We start from the raw sequence: 19032 nt of genomic DNA, 5'->3' as shown, positions 1-19032 counted from the left end.
GTGGTGAGGTGGGGTGAGGTGGGTGCCGGGACAGAGGGGTGAGGTGGGCGTCGGGACAGAGGGGTGAGGTGGGCGTCGGGACAGGGGTGAGGTGGGCGTCAGGACAGGGGTGTAGGCAGCAGGCACAGACTTTTGCCTGTCACCACCTGATATGAAAAAGAGTGAATTGAAATTTATTCTTTTCCCATTCTCACTCCAAGTTTTTTATTCCTGTGCATATGCACGTTGTCTGCCTGCATGTTTGCCTTGGAGGGGGAGCTGTGGGTTGTTGTGAGCCACTCCATGTTCTAGGAACCGAATTGGGTCTCTGTCAGAACAGCAAGGGCCCTTCACTGTGGAGCTACCTCTCCAACCTCCACTCTCTTATCTACTGAGGCTTTAGCACAATTTTTCTTTAATAAAGTATTTTCCCTCATACACTATAATCCATAAATTGCATTATAGGGATTATTTTTCATTGTTTTGAATGGCAGAATGCTATTAAGATTATGTTACATTAATGTCTCTTTCTTTCTAGGCCTCTTATACTCAAACGAAAGATTGGTTTACTCTAGCAAAGCAATGCCAGCAAACAGTAACGACCTTTTCGCTGCCCTGCTATGTACCCCACCACAAAATTGCATCACCAACTCTTTCTTCTGTGTCTGGTAAGCAAAGACAAGGCCCTTCAGAGTCCGCTGTCTGCTGCATCCTGCAGTTCAGAGGTGGGGAGAGAAGCTCACCACACAGTCCCTGCCTCCCTTCCACTTCCTAGTGGGTTTTGTTGGGTTGTTGTTTGTTGGTTTGGCTTTTGTTATTGTTTGCTGGTGCTTTTGAAAGGGAGTCTGAAGTAAATATGATAAAACAGAGGCAGTGGGAACTGAAGGCCGATAGAGACAGGGTCACATTGTGCAGTCCAGGCTAATTGCAGACTTGCTCTCTATCTAGGGCTGGCTTTGTGATCACAGTGATCCCTCTCGCCTCCACCTCCACTGTGCTGGCATGGCGGGCCTTCCTGAGCAAGCCTAGCTCTTAGCTGCATGGTCTTTTTTCTGAGTTATTCCACTTGGAATCTTGCTTCTTCTCACCTGTCAGCTTAGGCTAATATATATAATAAATGTGTAGAGAATTTCACCCCAGAGCCTAGCACACCTTGTATAGTGTAGAGAATCCCACCCCAGAGCCCGGCACACCTTCTGTAGTCAGCCAGGGATTGCCTTATCTTTATCTCTATAGCTCTTTCTATAGGTGTTGGTGGGAGCTGCTGTCCTGACAGGTCCCATAGCTGTTTAGTCCCAAAGAAATGCACAGAGGTCTATATTAATTATAAACTGATTGGCCTATTAACTCAGGCTTCTTAATAACTAATTCTTACATCTTAAATTAGCCCATAATTCTTGTCTATGTTAGCCATGTAGCTTGGTACCTTTTATCAGTGAGGCATTCTCTTCTTGCTTCCTCTGTGATGACTGCAGACTGAGTCTTTTCTTTTCCCAGAATCCTCCTGTTTTGGTTGCCCCACCTATTCTTCCTGCCTCATTGCCCTGCCTATGTTTCCTGCCTGGCTACTGGCCAATCAGCATTTTATTAAACCTGTACAACGGACAAAGCTTTACAGGGTACAAGACTGTTGTCCCACAGCACTTTATAGAGTCCTCCTACCAAGTCTTTGCAATAAAGTAGGCATAAGATTTCTGAACTGAAAGCAAATGTTCTGGGACTGTTGGAAATACTAGAATTCCAGTCCTCAAGAAGCTAGGGCAAGAAGATTGTGTCTCGAACAACAACAACCAAATGGAAATAATAATCAATGGAAATTGAATTTTCCTTCTACTTCTCAGTTTAGACAATTTCTCTCCTTGGAAAACAGATCAGTTCTGCCATGGGGAGTTTTGTGGGTGATACCAATTTTTCATAAAAATTGAAAGAAATAGCCATGAAATGGGAGTTACCAATTAAGATATGGTTAAGGGGGAAGTTCCAGACATGATTCCTGAGAATCCAGGAAACCTGTAGCTGTTTGCTCTAACCTCTCTGCGATGTGTATGTAGCACCTGGAGAAGGTAGACCTCGGTGCACTAACTGACCGAAAATCAACAACCCCTCCTGGTTGAAAGGATCTAGGTTTCTGTGTGCTTCCTGGCCTTTCTCCACACATTGAAGAGGAACCCTAGAGCACAGGACAGTGGACAGAAAGGCTGCCCGAAGGGCACTGGGCAGGAAGGCCCCACTTGCTCTCTGCCCAGCCCTGCTTCCCTTTGCAGGTGTACAGACTTGGAGGGGGGGGGAGTTGTTATATTCATTTTCAATACAAAGTTATAATGAAATGTTTCTAGCCATGGAGATTTCAAGTCTGGTCACAGAAAGTGGACACTGAGAGCTGGCACACTGATGACCCCCCGAGCTGTGGAGTCCGGAGGGCAGACTGACATGTGAAACCTCCATATTTCCTCAAATTCTGAAAGAGGAAATTAAGAACTAAAGCTATATTTTGGGGGGGAAGGAGGTAATCTTTTATAAGTCCCTGTACTATTTTGTCACTTTAATGATAAGGATTACATGTCTGATAGTTATTAAACCCTTTTAATAAATATTTAGTACATTTACACAAAGGCAGATTTAATTCCTATTGGCAGTTTTTTCCTCTCGGCCTCCTAGCGAGGCTTGAGAATCCCTCTGAAGTCCTGGTCTGTGTGATTTGCCATTTTCTACAGCACCTACCTGGCAGTGGAAGAGTTGGGTCGTTATCTAACCTATTAGCCTTCTATAATTTAATACAGAGAATTTAATCTTCGATGATGGAGTTCACCCCAGGACAATAAAGAGCCCAATTAAAGCCACTGAAATAATTCCTGAGATGGAAGAAGAAGAAGAAGAAGGGTCCATATCAATAAAAGATACACCTTCCCAAGCTCTTCTGAGAATATACCTTGAAAGGAAAGATGAACAGGGCAGGCACATGACCGTGCATTTCTCATCATTTGAAGAATTTCTCAACTCCTATATCGTCTTCATCCTGATAGAAGCCATCAAGCACATCACAGGCCAGTCCTTCAGCAACACCCCCGGCTACATCAACTTCTACAGCGTAACCCAGGTGGTGTTTGATAAAGTGGAGCCCACGTCCCGCAAGAAGACGGTAAACTCACCCCAGCCTGAAGCAACAAAGGAAATCTCAGAAGAGAAACTGGAAAAAGTAAGCTTAAGTTCAAAGAGCGAGAGCGTGGGGCCGGAGGGCAGGGCCGACTGGTGTATACCTCACAGAACCTATGACATTGGCAACAGAAGGGAATTTGAAAGATTTAAGAAGTTTCTAAAGGGAACATTGGGAGAAAAATACTGGTGGCTGTGGATGGACATAGAGAGACTGAAAGTTCTTAAGGACCCTGGGAGACATCAAAGGTACTTCCATCTCTATTTTCCAATAGTTTAAAAATTAAACTAAAAATTAAATTAAAAATTATAGAATATTTGTTTGAGTTATTCAAGCACAAACATTAAATATTAGAATGTGGTTTATGCACCGGGAGGGATAAAATCAATGATGTTTATTTTATAATAGATTTTTGATATTGCAAGTTTTCTGATTTCATAGCTTGAAGATACCAGGGCTGAAGAGGTAGCCTATTTGTGGGGGCACATACATACATGCAAGCCAAAAACTCAAGACACATCAAATAAAAAGTAAAGCTAATAAGCAAATACATAAATAAATAAATAATAAGTAAATAAAACATATCAATAATAGTTATTTGGGTTTGAATAATGTTTCTTTCCATAAATTCCAGATCTACTGTAAAATTACACTTTTTATAGTGTTATACTCTTATAAAAAATTTATATAAAAAGTAATTTATCAGCTATATGACCACACTCATATTAGGCAGCTATGGATGCCAGTATGGGGCCTCTCGTCCCGGTAGGCTGCCTGGCTGACACATCCCGTGGTCTCTGGTCAGATGCCACAAAGCTGTCTGTCTCTCCTGAGGTGTGATGGGGCTCAGCTCTGCTTCAGACTGCTGTGAGTGTCCCTCTTCACAGGATCGGCTCTAAGACAGTTTTACGTCTGTAGCTCCTGATCTAATCTGAAGCACCATAGACTGCGTTTCTTCTGTAGGCCTTGGTGGAGATCCGCCAGTGACTGGGCTATTAGAGTAGAATTTGGGTCACAGAGCTTATGCTTTGATTAGGGCTCAGCAAATGGTTGATTCTCTAACCTGCCTTGATCCATATTTGTAAGACATATCAGGAGAATCATATACAAGAAACATTGGGATTTTCAGGATCAATACTATGAACTTCTGTTGTCTCTATAATGAATTACCCACATCTAGTAACCTAAAAGCAACAGTTCCAGAGGTAATCTTTTTCTTTACATTTTACAATTTATGGAGGAGACTGTCCTTGGTTAATGTCCCCTTCCTCTCCCCCCATGACACCTTAGCTTCTGATGTCTTCACTGCTCTAACCCCACCGTGTCTCCTGGAGAAGGATTTCTGGCACTCCCTTGCTGCTGATTTTTCTCTGCCTTTTTTTTTTTTTAACTATTATAGGTAAAAATTTTTTTTGGAGATTTGGTGTGCACAGTTTCACAAGGCCATCCAGCTTATTGAGAAAAGCAAACACCCTTGAAAATAATTTATGTCTATAAACCCTTTAGTACTCTGTAATGAGAGTTGGTCTGGAGGTATTTATTACTTGTCTGAAACATCCACGTTTGAGAAGTTGAACAATGTGTTGACCTGTGTATAACTGTGTTTCCTCTAAGACATCTTGAGAAAATGAAGAAGTGCTACCTTGTGAGCAGCGGGGAGCGCTTCCTTTCCAGAGAAATTCTCTCCAAGTTTAAGCTGCTCCACGGGTCCCGGTGGACAGAAGAACATTTGAGAAACATTCAGGTCGAGGTCATCAAACCCCTGCTTCTGTATTGGTAAGGAAAATAATGTGGATCAGAGTTATTTTCCTTTGCTTTTCTTAGGCTGGATACAAATAATTTTTTTTGTCTCGTGGTGGTTATGTAACTATGGAAAGTTAAAGTGACCAGTTTACCTTTGCTTTTCTTTGAAAAGCATTTATCTTTCAGATGCTTGGTGTGGTGGTTTGAATAAGAATGGCCCCCCTAGGTTCATATATCCAAATGCTTGGTCGCCAGGGGGTGGAACTATTCGAAAGGATTATAAAGGATCAGAAGGTGTTGCCTTGTTGGAGGAAGTATGTTACTGGAGGGTGGACTTTGAGGTTTCAAAATACCAGGGCCAGTCTCTGTTTTTTTTTCTTGGCCCGTGGACCAGGATGTAGCTCTCAGTTTCTGCTCCAGCCCCATGCTTGTCATATGCTCCCTGTCGTGATGAAAATGACTAACCTCTGGCACTGTAAGCAAGCTCCCTTTAAATGCTTTCTTCTGTAAAAGTTGCTGTGGGCATGGAGTCTCTTCACAGCAACAGAACAGTGACTAAGACAGAAGTTGGTACCAGGAGTGGGGTTGCTGTGACCATGCTCCTTGTTGGTGGAATATGGATTAGGAAAGCAGTTGAATGCTTTAAGCAGAGCTTAAGGAGCCATACTAGCAGGAGCGTGGAAGAAAGTGATGCTGAGAGCAATGTAAATTATGATGGCCTGACTCAAGAGGATTCAGGGGAAAAGAATATTAATTAGTAAGTGGCCTAGGGACCATTTTTGTGATATTTTGATGAAGATTGGCTTCCAAAACAGTCAGGGATATATAAAAGGACCTTGGCTCAAAACAAATAAACAAACAAACAAATAAAAAAAAAACAACAAAATCCTAGCAAAATGTTCATATATTTTTAGTGCTAATTTGAGCAATTTTTATTTGATATTATAAATACAGGACTGCTATAAACTACCACAACATATTTTATTATTTTTAAATTTCTTAATTCTTTTATGTATTTCTTTTTCTTATCAAGCAGATAATAATTTTAATATTATGGTTTTTCTAATATATATTATCTTTTTCTATTAGAGAATGAAGTATAATGAAGTAACATAGTTTGTTCTTTTGTTTGTTTGTTTGGTTTTGGTTTTTTGAGACAGGGTTTTCTGCAGCTTTGGAGCCTGTCCTGGAACTTGCTCTGTAGACCAGGCTGGGCTCGAAATCACAGAGATCTGCCTGCCTGTGCCTCCTGAGCCTGGGTTAAAGGCGTGCACCACCACTGTCTGGCATAGAAAAATACTTTTAAGGTGAATCAATAGAAAAAGAAATAGAAAGTGACAGAAAGGATTGATAATCACGATGATGAATTATGTCGTTTGTATGCTTTTAGTTCTGAGATTTATTATAGTTCCATCTTAACATATAAATCTTAAGGTTTTTTTTTTCTTCAATAAACAGGGCACCAAGATTTTGTGTAACTCATTCATTATCAACAAAAAATGCTAGTGCGGAACTGAAATTCTGGCGCCTCCGCCAAGAAAAACCCAGGAAGGATGTTGACCCTTTCCCACAGATGGCAACCCTCCTGCCGTTAAGACCAAAGTCTTGCATTCCCCAGGTCCCCAAGGTCCAGGTAGGGTGCCCAGCGCGGGAGCTGCTCTTTATCAACTGCACAGCTAATGTCTGTCTGTCCTCGGGTGTTTGTCCTTGCTGTGGTTTGAACATGAGCTAAACCCTTTAGGCGTACATGTTTGAGACTCTGTCCCCAGTTGGCACTGTTTGGGAAGGTTGTGGAACCTTTAGAGATGGGGCCATGTTAGAGGAAATGGGTCACTGGGGCTGGGTCCTGAAGCCTTATTGGCCAGGCCCCATCTCCGTTCACACTCTACTTCCTGAACGTAGGTACAGGGAACACCCAGCTCCCTGTTCCCACCACCATGCCTTCCTCATGACAAAGTAAACCACTCTGGAGCTGTGAGACGCATTATACCCTTTCTCCCTTGGGTTGCCTTTATTTGCATGATTTATTAGAGGAATGAGAAAGTGACCAGGGCAGCCACTGTTATGGGCAAGAAAGAGGGAAGGCCCTGTGTGCTCATCAAGCAGAGAAACCCTTCTAATTTGAACAACTGCACCACTCACTTGTCTGCTGGAAGTTCTCTAGCGGCCTCCTCTTCAGCTTAGAATAAAACATGAAAACTGTGCACAACTCTGCAGGTCCCTGCTAGCCCCGCCCCTCACGTCCCCACATCCTTCTCTAGTTTACTACAACCCAGTCACATTGCTTCCTTTGCTTGTGGTTGAGCATCGAGTGAAAGCACACGGCTTGGCACTTTCTGTTCCCATGCTTGATGCGCCTCTCACGGCCATGCGCCTCTCCCTTGCGGCCATGCATCTTTCCGCTCACATCCTTTAGATGGCAGCTCAGCCCTCAATGAGAGAGGCTGTCTTCCACATAAGCGCTCACACACAGAATCGTACAGCATCATCCACCGTTATCTGTGCCCTTTGCCCTGCCTTGCTTTATTGTGTTTACAGCCCATGAATCACCTATTTATTGCCTCTTACCACCTCCTTCCAGAACAGAAGGGAATTCTCTGGGTTGAGTCCATATCCTTACAACAGCCTAGTATAGAACAGTCACTCAGTAAATACAACAGGAATTGAGTAGACAGGCTGAAAACAGGACATCAAAACCAAAAAGATGAGGGAAAGTCTGAAAAGAGACAGCAACTGAAGGAAATAGAGAGCACCTTGATGTATTCTGTCACCGATGCATCCACCTCGGTGTTAAAGGCCACTCATCTCCACTGCCTTAAGGGTATCACAGAATATTCTGTTATTGGACATAGTCGTACAAAACTGCCCCAAGACTGTTCTACAGCCAGAATGTCACTCCTTGGCAGAAAATGCTCTGAGCAGGAGAACTTTTAGAGCCAGTAAAACATGGTCTTCTTAGCATGTAGTTCTGCAAATTTGGCACACGGATACACCCAATACATAAGCATCAACACACTCACATGAAGCAGTTCCTCTTGTTTTATTGCGGCTTGTTAGTTTTCACCACAATTACTCTGTCTCTTCTTAAAATTGCATTTGTTTGTTTTGAGAGAGAGAGAGAGAGAGAGAGAGAGAGAGAGAGAGAGAGAGAGAGAGAGAGAGAGAGCAATGCCTCAGAGCACGGTGGGGGGGGGGCGTCAGAGGACAACTTGGGAGTTGATTCTTTCCTTCCCCTATATAGGTCCCTGGGACCCAACTCAAGCTTTCAGGCTTGACAGAAAGCACCCCTACCTACTGAGCCATGTCTCTGACCTTTTATGGCTGTCTGTCAAGTAACAAAGTTCAAGCTTGAAGACTTGAACTCATGGATTGGAACAATGGCTCATTGGTGAGGCACTTGGTCTTGCGGAAGAACTGGATTTGGTTCCCAGCATCTACGTAAAGTGGCTTACCAGTACCTGTAACTCCAGTTTCAGGGGATTTGATGCCTTCCTCTGGCCTCTGTGTGCACTTACACCAGTGTGCTACACACACATATACATTCAGATGTGTGTGTGCACACACACGCACACACAAAAACAAAATCCAAAACTTACTAATAGGTTTTCCCATGTCTTATACACTTAAACTATTTTTTAATTTAATTTTAAATGAGGAGGGCTGGAGAGATGGCTCAGTGGTTAAGAGCACTTGCTGCTCTCTCAGAGGACCTGAGTTCAGTTCTCAGTACCCAGTTCATAACTTTCTATAACTCTAGCTCCAGGGGATCTTCTGACCTGTGAGAGCATGCACACACCTAACAGACACACACACACACACACACACACACACTAATGTATGGACCAGGCATGGTGATGTACACCTTAAATTCCAGCACTTGAGAGACAGAGGCAAGCAGATTTCTGTGAGTTTGAGGCCAGACTGATCTCCACTGTAAGTTCCAGGACAGCCAGGTCTACATGGTGAGAACTCGCCTCCAAAGAGTAAATAAAAATGATTCCATAGCGTGGGGACTACTCTGCCTCCTCCTCCGCCCCAGACCCTGAAAGCTACTGCTCTGTTTTCTGTTCCTATCAATTTAGCCATATTTTTATAATATATATTTAATTATAAGCTCAGACTCTTACAGGGTTTCTCATTAAACAGGTGCTTAGTACCGAAAACTACAGGCCCTCTGTGTAGCCCAGGCTGGCCTTGAACTTGTGACCTTCTTGCCTCAGCACCAGAGAAGAGCCGCTCTCATTCTCTTTCCCATCGCTGATTCTTCTTCCCTTTTGCTAGGGGACCCCTCCCCCTCCCCACTCTCTGTTCTTCCTCCAGGGTCTGTCTTGGAGCCTGCCTGAGAGCTCCCAACTGCCCTTGGTCCACAGTCCACCTTATACTTTCATTGACAAAAAATACATTTTATTACTTTTGTATGTGTGGGTATTTTGTTTTGCATGTATGCCTATGTACAATGAGCATGACCACAGGTGCCAGAAGAGAGCTTCAAATCCCTTGGGACTGGAATTACAGACAGTTTCGGGCCACCACGTGATTGCTGGGAATTGAACATGGGTCCTATGGAAGAGCAGTCAGTTAAGAGCAGCTCATAACTGTTGAGCCATCTCTTCCTCTGCCGCCATTAGAAACTGTTAAGAATGGGGAAAATAGCCATAAACATAAAATGTCCCTAAAAGGGAAGATGCAGTATTGTTAAGTTCTAGGTCCTTTGTTACAGCTAAGCAAGCTTCTTTGTTTGACTTCCCTGCCCCACCACCTCCTGGTGCTTTCCCACATGAGTCCTAAGCCCATTCTGTTCCAGAAGAAGGGCTGGTTGCCAAGTTCTTTCCCAGGAAGGAGTCTACCTCCATGGTCCTGGAAGTAAGGACTTAGCCCGTGTCTGGCTCCGCTTGTCACCTGACCTGCTCTGAGTTTACTTTGTCCCATAAACCTGCGTAAGCATCTCTGTTGTACAATATTCAGTAGAGTGAGGGTTGAAATCTAGAGAGAACGAGCTTGAGATAATGTAGAACTTTATTATCTGTTTTCTTTTCGCGCATTTTCCATTTCATTATCTTTTTGCTTTTAGGGAGAAGAAATCAGTTTATTGCAACGATCTAAATCACCTAAGAAATTATCAAAAGTAAGCACAGGGTCTCAGAAGCCTGGGAGGAGCGAGTCCTTGCACCCCGTTCCTTCCAAGGATGACAGGCTTGAGAAAGAGTAGGTGCAGTTCTTTTGAATGTTAAGTGCTTTACTCTATTGGTTTTTTAATATGAATTCTTAGGATTCAGTAATATGTATTAGTGGCTTGTGATTGACCTGCCTATGCTAAGTTAGAAGAATCCCAGATATTAACACGTTTAAGACGACGGTGCCTGTGTCCAGCTGCAGTCAGACGTCTAACCTCTGAGGAGGAGCTCTAGTCCTTATTTAAATGGCTGTATTCTAATCCACTTCTCAAGTTTGAGAACTCATAAGAACCTTGACGCAGGTGAGCATAGTGTGTTTTCTGCTGTGTCTCTCTCTTTATATTCTTCTGTATTTCCAGTGGGATTTTTTTCTTTACCCTGAAAATATCCTTTGCTACCAACTTTGGATGATTTTTTGTTTAATAATTCATTACTTGACATTTGTTCTTATTTTTACCAAAGTAAAACTCATATAACAATAAAAGTTAGCAACCTAATAATATTAAGTGCATACGGTCTGGTTTTCGGCGCATTTACAAAGTGGTCTACCATCACACTGCATAGCCCCTGTATCTCATACACATGTGTGTGAGATCAATTCAGAACTGATGTGTTCTTCTACGCATCACACAGTTGTCTCTGTGAGGAGCTGTAACAATTTGTGATCTTTCTAGTGTGAGTGAGAGTGAGTTCTTTATGATGCGGTCACCAACATGATTTATGTCACTTTTGATGGACAGGAAGACTTTAGAAATTGTGTTTATCTCCACTGAAGTTGAACTTTTCATTTGAGAACCCTTTTACATTAGTTTTTGTAAATTCCATGCTCAGAAACAGAAAGAATAAGATTGGAGGAGAGAGACGATCAATGCAGTTATAGGCGATCAATTCAGTTATAGGTGATCAATGCACTTATAGGAAAAGCCTGCGTGGGTGGCCCAGCAAATCATCTAATTAATATGTGGCACATGGTTGTCAATGGAGGCTGCTCGTTCATCTCCCAACTGCTCTGACCCAAATAATCACACAGAAACTATATTAATTATAGCACTGTTTGGCCTATTAGCTTAGGATTCTTATTAGCTAACACTTACATCTTAAATTAACCCATTCCTATTCATCTGTGTATTGCCATGAGGCTGTGGCCTACTAGCAAGGTTCCAGAAGGAGCATCTTTCTCCTTCAGCAGCTACATGGCGTCTCTTTGACTCCGCCTATTCTCTCTATCTCTTCCAGTCTGGCTATATTCTGTCCTGGCATAGGCCAAAGCAGCTTTATTCATTAATCAATAAAAGCAGCACATATACAGAAGGACATCGCACATCACATGGTGCATATTTAATTAGTAGTAAATGACTGAATGTAGAGTTTAAAATTCCCTTGGTGAGTGAGACAAATGTGTATTCGGTTCCAGGTTCTTCGTGTCCTTGCCAACAGAAAATTTATGTGTTAGAAAGGTCAGGGTAACCATAATGAACGTCTAATACTACACTAGAGTGTTCTTAGATATTTATGACCCTGGAAGGAAGGGTTTGGAGCCCAGAACGCACGGGAGGAAAATGGAGCTACTGAGCTTCCAGTAAAGGTGGAGTTGGTAAGGAACCAGAAGAGACCAACAGGCTTCTGAGGATCCTGGAAGACAAAAGGGGTGTGGGGGACCGAACCTGGGTCTCCTAGCAAGAGACACACACGCTCAACCACTGGACCATCTTTTCAAGCCTGCAGTTTTTGCTCTTTATTTTGAGAGAAGTTCTCGGTCCACCTCAGGCTTGCCTTGACCTCATGGGGCAGTCCAGACGGGTCCTGACCTCCTACTTAGCTTCTCGAGCAGCCGGGATAACAGATCTCAAACTACATTTCTCTCAAAACAAAGAGTTAGAAGGGTGATCTGTACTAATTGGCTCATTTTCACCTTCAAAATACTTTCCAGGTGCTGCCTACACTTGCCCTTGCTGTCGTGTGAAGGACACATTTGTACGTCACTATTAAATCTGACGTTAATTCTGTGTTTCTACCCAGTCGTCAACACTTCGAGGAAGTCCTTTGATACCACGTAGATTGACAGCACGCAGACTTCTTAACTGACCAGTTGGCTCTCACGTCTACACTTTAGGTCCAAGTGGCTACCAGAGGGTACCTCGGTCGTTCGTTTGACATCTTTCACTGACATCTCTGAGTGTCTGAAGCCCCAGCTCGACACAAAGTATACTTATACAGAAGAGCTCAATGTAAGTGTTTCAAGGACTGAATAGCCATGTTCCTCATTTAATCAATTCCCTAATTTTAGATTAAAAAAAACTTATAATTTTTTTCTCTACTAAAGAACACATTTTGTTTTTCAGTTGCAAAGGAATTTTCCCGCAAAATCTGCACTCCCCCCCCTTTTTTTTTTGGTAGTATCGTTCATCTCAGTCTTACACTGGTCTTGATCACTCTTTTTTCTTTCTTTTTTTTTGTTTTTGTTTGTTTGTTTTGTTTTTGTTTTTTCAAGATAGGGTTTCTCTGGTAGCCCTGGCTGTCTGTAGACCAGGCTGGCCTCAAGCTCACAGAGAACCCCCCACCACCACTAAAATAATGCTGGATATCATGTTCTGGAAATCTCAAATTTATTATTTTTTTTTTTGAAGGCAGAGTGTCTCAGTCAGGGCTTCTATTGCTGTGAAGAGACACCATGATCATCACATCTTTTATAAAGGAAAGCTTTTAATGGGGCTGGTTTACAGTTTCAGAGGTTTAGTCCATTATCATCATGGTGGGATATGGCAGCATGTAGGCAGACATAGTGCTGGAGAAGGAGCTGAGAGTGGAGAAGGAGCTACATCCTGATCCTGCAGCCAACAGGAAGTGGTCTGAGACACTGGGCATGGCTTGAGCATATATGATACTTTAAAGCCTACTCCAAATGACACAGTCCTCCAACAAGGCCACACCTCCTAATAGTGCCACACCCTGTGAACTTATCAGAGTCAGTTATATTCAAACTGCCACATACCACTTCTTGTCACTCATAAGCTTGTAATAATATCATAATGCAAAATTCTCTTAGTCCAACTTCAAAAGTCCCATAGTCTATCACAGTCTCAACAATGTTTTAAAGTCCAAAGTTTAAAGTCTCTTCTGAGATTCATGCAATCTCTTAACTGTAATCCCCTGTAAAATAAAAATAAAAAACAGATCACAAACTTCCAACATATAACGGCACAGGATATATATTACCATTCTAAAACGTAGGGAAGGGAGCAGAGTGAGGAAATACTGGACCAAAGCAAGACAGAAAACCAGCTGGGCAAACTCTAAACTCTGCACTTTCATGTCTGCTGTCAAAATGCTCTTCAGACTCCAGCTCCTTCAGCTTTGTTGACTGAAACACACTTCTTTCTCTTGGGTTGGTTCCTCTCCCTGTTAGCAGCTTTTCTCAGCAGATATTTTACAGCTCTGGCATCTCCAACATCTTGGGTCCCCAAGGCTTCAATTTCACAGTTTCACATAATGGTCTCTCTAGGCCTCCATTCAAGGACGCTCCTGACAAGTGTCTGGCCTCATCAGCTTCCCTTAATCTCAGAGGAAAGTTCTCTGACACCTTTTGTACTTGACTCTCAAGTCAGAACCACGGGGCTGAAGCTGCTCGCTGGGCCAGTGCCATTACACCTGATGTGGCTGGAGCATATATGAGACCTCAGAGCCCACCTCCACAGTGCCACATTTCCTTCAACAAAGCCACACTTACTCCACCAAAGCTACACCTCCTAATGGTGCCATTGCCTATGAGCTTATGGGTGCCAGTTACATTCAAACTAGCACAGAAGGGTTTCCAGAGTACAGCTACCCTGACAGGAAGCGTCCAAAGCAGGTGCATTACGTGAAAATTTAGAGGAAGATCTCATGCCCCCTGGGAACCCTTATCAGGAGATGAACAGAGCAGAGTGCTCGCTTGAACCCGCTGCCATCGTGTTTGCTTGGGGAGCATAGAGAAGTCTGCATCCCATAAAATAAATGAGTTTCCATGAACGGTCCCTCCCTGGTCATACTCTGGAGTCACTCACGTGCTCGAGACAGAGCCAGCTCTCTGTGTCTCGGGGATGGTATTAGGGTTGCTAAAGCTGTTGGCAGAGAAACCATAAACAGCAGAGTTTTATGAGAACCTCCATTGCCATTTCCACTCTGAAGGCCACGACCTGTCGGGGTGAGACTGTCCAAAGAGCCCCCTCTCTGCCCCGTTAATGAGCAGCAGTGAGAGAAGCCTTGGAGATGGCTCTTTTTATAACCAACACGTAGCTGGAATAGCAGCACCTCAAGGCTAAAATAGCAGTGAGTATGTAGGTAACAGGCCACCAAGGGAGACTTGAAAGGCTCCCCAACGGAGCCACTGCGCCCGAAACATGAACGTCACTGAGGTCAGGGAGCTACACTCATATTGGGCTTGGGATCACAGTGGCTTATAACAGAGTGGATTCTCCTGCCATAACTGAGTTTCATAAATGAATCTTCCATGACAGTCAGATGCAAGCACATTGCTTTAATTACAGATGGGTTACAAACATAAAATGGTAATCCAGGAGAATTTATGAAACCCTCTTGTATAGGGCCATGAAGGAGCGCGTTGCGTTTGGTGCTAACGAACTTCTGTTTCATTATCTAGGTTAAAACTGCCTCCGACGCTGGAGCTTTAGGAGGGTTTGACATGGAGAACTTGCTACAGTCTTTATATGTGGAAAACAGAGCTGGATTCTTCTTCACTAAATTCTGCGAAGGTTCAGGGAACGAGGTAGAAAATGATGATTTAAAATCTGGATTTATTATTTTGCTTGATCTAAAAATAAGTGGCATTGAAATGACTTGGTGTTCTTATAAATATGTCTGATTTTCAAATTCCCATCTGATAGATTTAAATCCACACTTGATATCGATTAAATCTTCAACCATTCAACTGAATTGTAACTCTCTTTGGTTTAACCCCCTGCTAAAATTACAAAGAAAAGTGAAATGCAGATAAATACTGACATACATTACAAACTATAGTTAATTATATGATTTAATCTCAATTTACTATGCCATATTTAATTTATTAATACTTGATTTTTAATCACCCTAGCAACCATAAATCATACTGAATCAAGGTAAAATGGTTTCCAGAAATGTTTTAAAAATCGCTATTTGTATGCCCCAGACGAACATGACTGGCAGGCCTAGTGGTCACTCTCGGGCTCTTCTGGGATGCGCATTTACCCACATGCTGTATACTTCAAGCTCTTTAGCTGCCAACTAGAATGCTCGCAATTTCCGTGTTCATCACTATTTTCAAACATTCACTATTTTAGTGACCAACTCTATGGGAGGGTTACATGCAAAAACACAGTGTCCGACCGACAACAGCAGTAAATATCCTGCATATTGCCATGGACACATGATTTGTGGCCGCAGCAGGGACCTAAGCACTCATACACACATGTGGAGTGCGAGCTCTGAGGGCCTTGCTGAGAGTCGGTGCTGATTTCTGTGCTTCTCCCTTGCAGCTGTGGAAGCACAGTGTGTACTTTTGGTTTGACCTACAGGCTTATCATCAGCTGTTCTACCAAGACACACTTCAGCCTTTCAAAGTGTGCAAGCAAGCCCAAGTAAGTAGCAGTTAACTCTGCTCCCGCAAACCTGTGTGGACGCAGGAAAATAAACACTGTGTCCTGCCCCAGGCTAGAGAGAGCTGGGTTACAGGAATCACTGCCCCAGAAGGGCTCCATTTAAAAGTAGGCAGAGTGTTGTTTTATAATCTGATTTATGAGTCTCCCATTTTATCTGTTTTATTTGGTTTGCTTTGTTTTCTTTTCCTGCCAACTATTTGTTCTTCCAATAAAGAAGGCCTCGTCTTTTTCCCCTCGGCACATACCTTTGTGGTTTGCCTGTGGGAACTGAGAACACCAAGAGCGGATGTGCAGTGGATCACCGCAGTGACCAGGAGTCAGGGTTCTGACTAGGCCTCCCCAGCCTCCTGCAGATGTCAGCTGTCGGATGTGCCAGGCTGCTGGCACCTCGCTGTGCGTGTGCGGGGCCCCACGCCGGCGTCTGGGCTTCCATCTACACGCCATATGAGACAGACGCTCTGAGGGCGGAGGAGAGAGCCTTTCAAGACCACCCTGAAGCAAAATAGGGCAGAAATAACAACAACAAAAAACCAGAAGAACAGAAGATCCTCTGCAAATGGGGACAGAGAGAGTAGCCTCTTGCAGGGGGGCAGGGTCAGGAGGTGGGGAGGAGGACAGAATTATGACTCGAGCTGACTTTTTGAGATTTTATTCTTAGGTTCTTCAGATCTTTTATGGAGCAAGGTTTCCAAGATTAGACAACTGTGGACCCCTTCTCTGTTCATCTCTTGATGGTTCTTGTAACCCCAAATAACCCAGCCCAGAGAATCCTCCCCCCAGATGCTCTTCAGGGAGTTAGTGTCATCATATTATTTATTATTTTATAGTCTTGCTCAGGACACCAGAGTGCACTGCTGGATGTCTGGTTGCTTCCATCCCCCTCCCTCAACTCCAGCATGGGTGACTTTGCTTTGTGGCTCAGTGACAGCTTTGTACTTCTTGCCGTGAGAATAAGACCTGCAGTGCCGACATAGCCCAGATGTCTCCAGGAAATCATGAAATGAATCTCTAATTTACCAGTGCCATTTTCTGAGACCACACAGTTCTGCTTGTTAATCCTTTACCTGTAACACACTGTTTACCCTCCTCCCCTAACCCATTGCCCCCGTCGGCTGCAGCACCATCTGTTCTTTTTATAATGTTTTCACTACGCAGAGTCCTCCTCCAAAAAGTCCTCAGCTGCGCAGTGTTATCAGCCAGGTTTCGTAGACATTTGAAGAAGGAGGTTCTGTGGCTTCGTAGACTTCCTGGCTCTTAGCAATGCTCCTCTTCAGTTAACTCTGCCTGGTTCAGAAACTGGGCAGTCTGGGTTATTTAGAAATGGATTACTCTATTTGGGGACTGCCAAGACCTAGAAGGGTTCCCCCAAGCTTTGCTTTTGGGAGTTAAGGCAGGAATGGGAGGAGCAGGCCAGGGTAGAGCACTCACCTATTGGATTGAACAGGGAGAAATTAAAGGAGAGAATTCATGTGATTTTTTTTTAAAAATGCATTTAATCTTGTACTATACTTGATTTACTTTTTTATTCTTGGTAAGAGTAAGAACTATTTCAACTAGTTTGGGTTTTATTATGCAAAGTTTTCATTCCTCTAGACAGGAATTGTCTATGATATTACTGTATCATCCATTCTTTTTACAGTATGAACTATTACTCATTTAATGACAATAGACACACTGTGTGGCTTTCTTCAAGGTTTCATTTATAATATAGATCTTTGGATCTATAACATAGGGAATTATCATTTATCTGCCACTGCATGGTGAATGTGCCACGAACTTGATTTTGTATCATTTTCACGTGTCCACCAAGCTGCTACCCACTAAGAGACTAGGAGTTGGTGCCAAAGGACCCACGTGGTTTTCTGTATACATAGTTTTATTCTCCCAAGTAGTAGTATAGGAATAGTAGTAGATAGAAAGGGGAAAGTCAGTAACAAGGATTTAACATGACTCGTGAGCCCTAAAGTTTGGGGGCTTGCCTTGAGGTCACCTCTACACGACTTCAATAGAAATGAATGGCCTTGGCATTGTATAGGTACAATCCCTGCCTCTAGAGGGCCACACAGCTGGATTCTGTGCTTTGATTCACTTTGCCTGTTTGTTTTAGCAAGACGACTGACCACAGAACGCTGCTGTCTCCTGTGACTGTGTCCTGAAATCTTTCCAAGAAAATGTATACTTCAATTAAAGCTGCATTTAGAATCTACCACCCTCTCTAGCATAAGCATAGATATTTTTAAATATAGCAAATATATATGATAGATTCATATTAGATATGCTTATAAATAAACATACATGCATGTTTATCATTCTAGAGGAGCCGGAACCTGGGAGAGTGGAGCCAATAGTGAGGCAGACTAAAGTCCCATGTAATTGCCAGCTTTATTCTGAGCATCAGACAGTTTGCACTCTGAGGGCTAAGAGGAGTCACCTGAGTAAAGAGGACAGTCACAGGGACAAGTCACATGTGGTAGACAAGCTGCATGCAGCAAAAACATGTTTTTCCATAGAGGCATATAAACTAAAAACAATAGCCGGTTTTAATGAATACTTTGAATTAAAATCACTCCTATCTGCTATAGCAGGGAGGGGCACCAAAGCATAATCCAAGGCCAATTCCATGTTTTTAAGAAACTGAGGCTGTCAGACTCTTGATTCCTTAGAGTTTTCTCACAAGCACTGAAAACCTCCTCACGTAGCTTCAGTCTTAGATGATGTTCCAGTACATGCGCACCAACATACATACGATTCAGGAAAATAAGAAACACAGCTTGGAATCTGGCTCCTTGGCAAGTGCTTGCCTGGCATGTGTGAGACCCTGGGTTCAATCTGCAGCACTATAATAAATAAATAGAAACTAAGTTTGTAGAAAGGGAAAGAAGGCAGTTTTAAAAAAATAAAAGATTTCATTTGCCTGAAAATGTCCATTTTATTCTGATGACGTAGTTCAGTGTAGACTTAAGGACTTGGTGGTTTTGCTGTTTGTACTGAGACCTTTCCACACGTGCCTATCGTGTATTTGATCATATCCACCCGTTACTGCCTATCCCTTTCATCTCCACTGACTGCCTCCTTCTTCTGGACCATGGACTGTTTACTCTCAGTGTTGTGAGGATGCTAGTGTCCAGTCGCTGCTGTCCGTGCAGGATGCCTGTCCTCAGCGCCTTCAGACCATCCCTCTGACTTTACAGATTTGGGTCTGTGTAGGATGCCTGTCCTCAGTGCCTTCCGACCGTCCCTCTAACTTTGCAGATCTGGGTTTCACCATGGTGTGCTTACTGCCACACCCTTTCTTAGGCTCCAACTGCCAACTGCTTCTCGACTCTCAGGAATCACACTCTCAGTC

At 43.2% G+C, this 19032-nt stretch overlaps 1 protein-coding gene across 7 annotated transcripts in view; it reads left to right on the top strand.

Moving 5' to 3' along the window:
- The window catches only part of Rgs22 (regulator of G protein signaling 22), a 98771-nt gene that overhangs the window by 30291 nt on the left and 49448 nt on the right, over nt 1-19032 (top strand). For 6 of the 7 annotated variants that reach the window (XM_048457327.3, XM_085679110.2, XM_048457328.3 and 3 more), the window contains exons 7-14: nt 518-647; nt 2760-3381; nt 4748-4909; nt 6335-6509; nt 9948-10081; nt 12164-12278; nt 14690-14815; nt 15564-15665. In XM_048457327.3, coding sequence (XP_048313284.3) covers nt 518-647; nt 2760-3381; nt 4748-4909; nt 6335-6509; nt 9948-10081; nt 12164-12278; nt 14690-14815; nt 15564-15665 — 1566 coding nt within the window. The remainder of the gene's footprint in view (nt 1-517; nt 648-2759; nt 3382-4747; nt 4910-6334; nt 6510-9947; nt 10082-12163; nt 12279-14689; nt 14816-15563; nt 15666-19032) is intronic. The other variant, XM_048457326.3, reaches the window with a different exon arrangement.

This window comes from Myodes glareolus, chromosome 19 (assembly GCF_982192425.1).
Source record: "Myodes glareolus chromosome 19, mMyoGla1.1, whole genome shotgun sequence".
NCBI classification, from domain to species: Eukaryota; Metazoa; Chordata; class Mammalia; order Rodentia; family Cricetidae; genus Myodes; species Myodes glareolus.
Note: the sequence above shows the minus strand (reverse complement) of the source record. Positions and strands in the feature narration are given on the sequence as shown.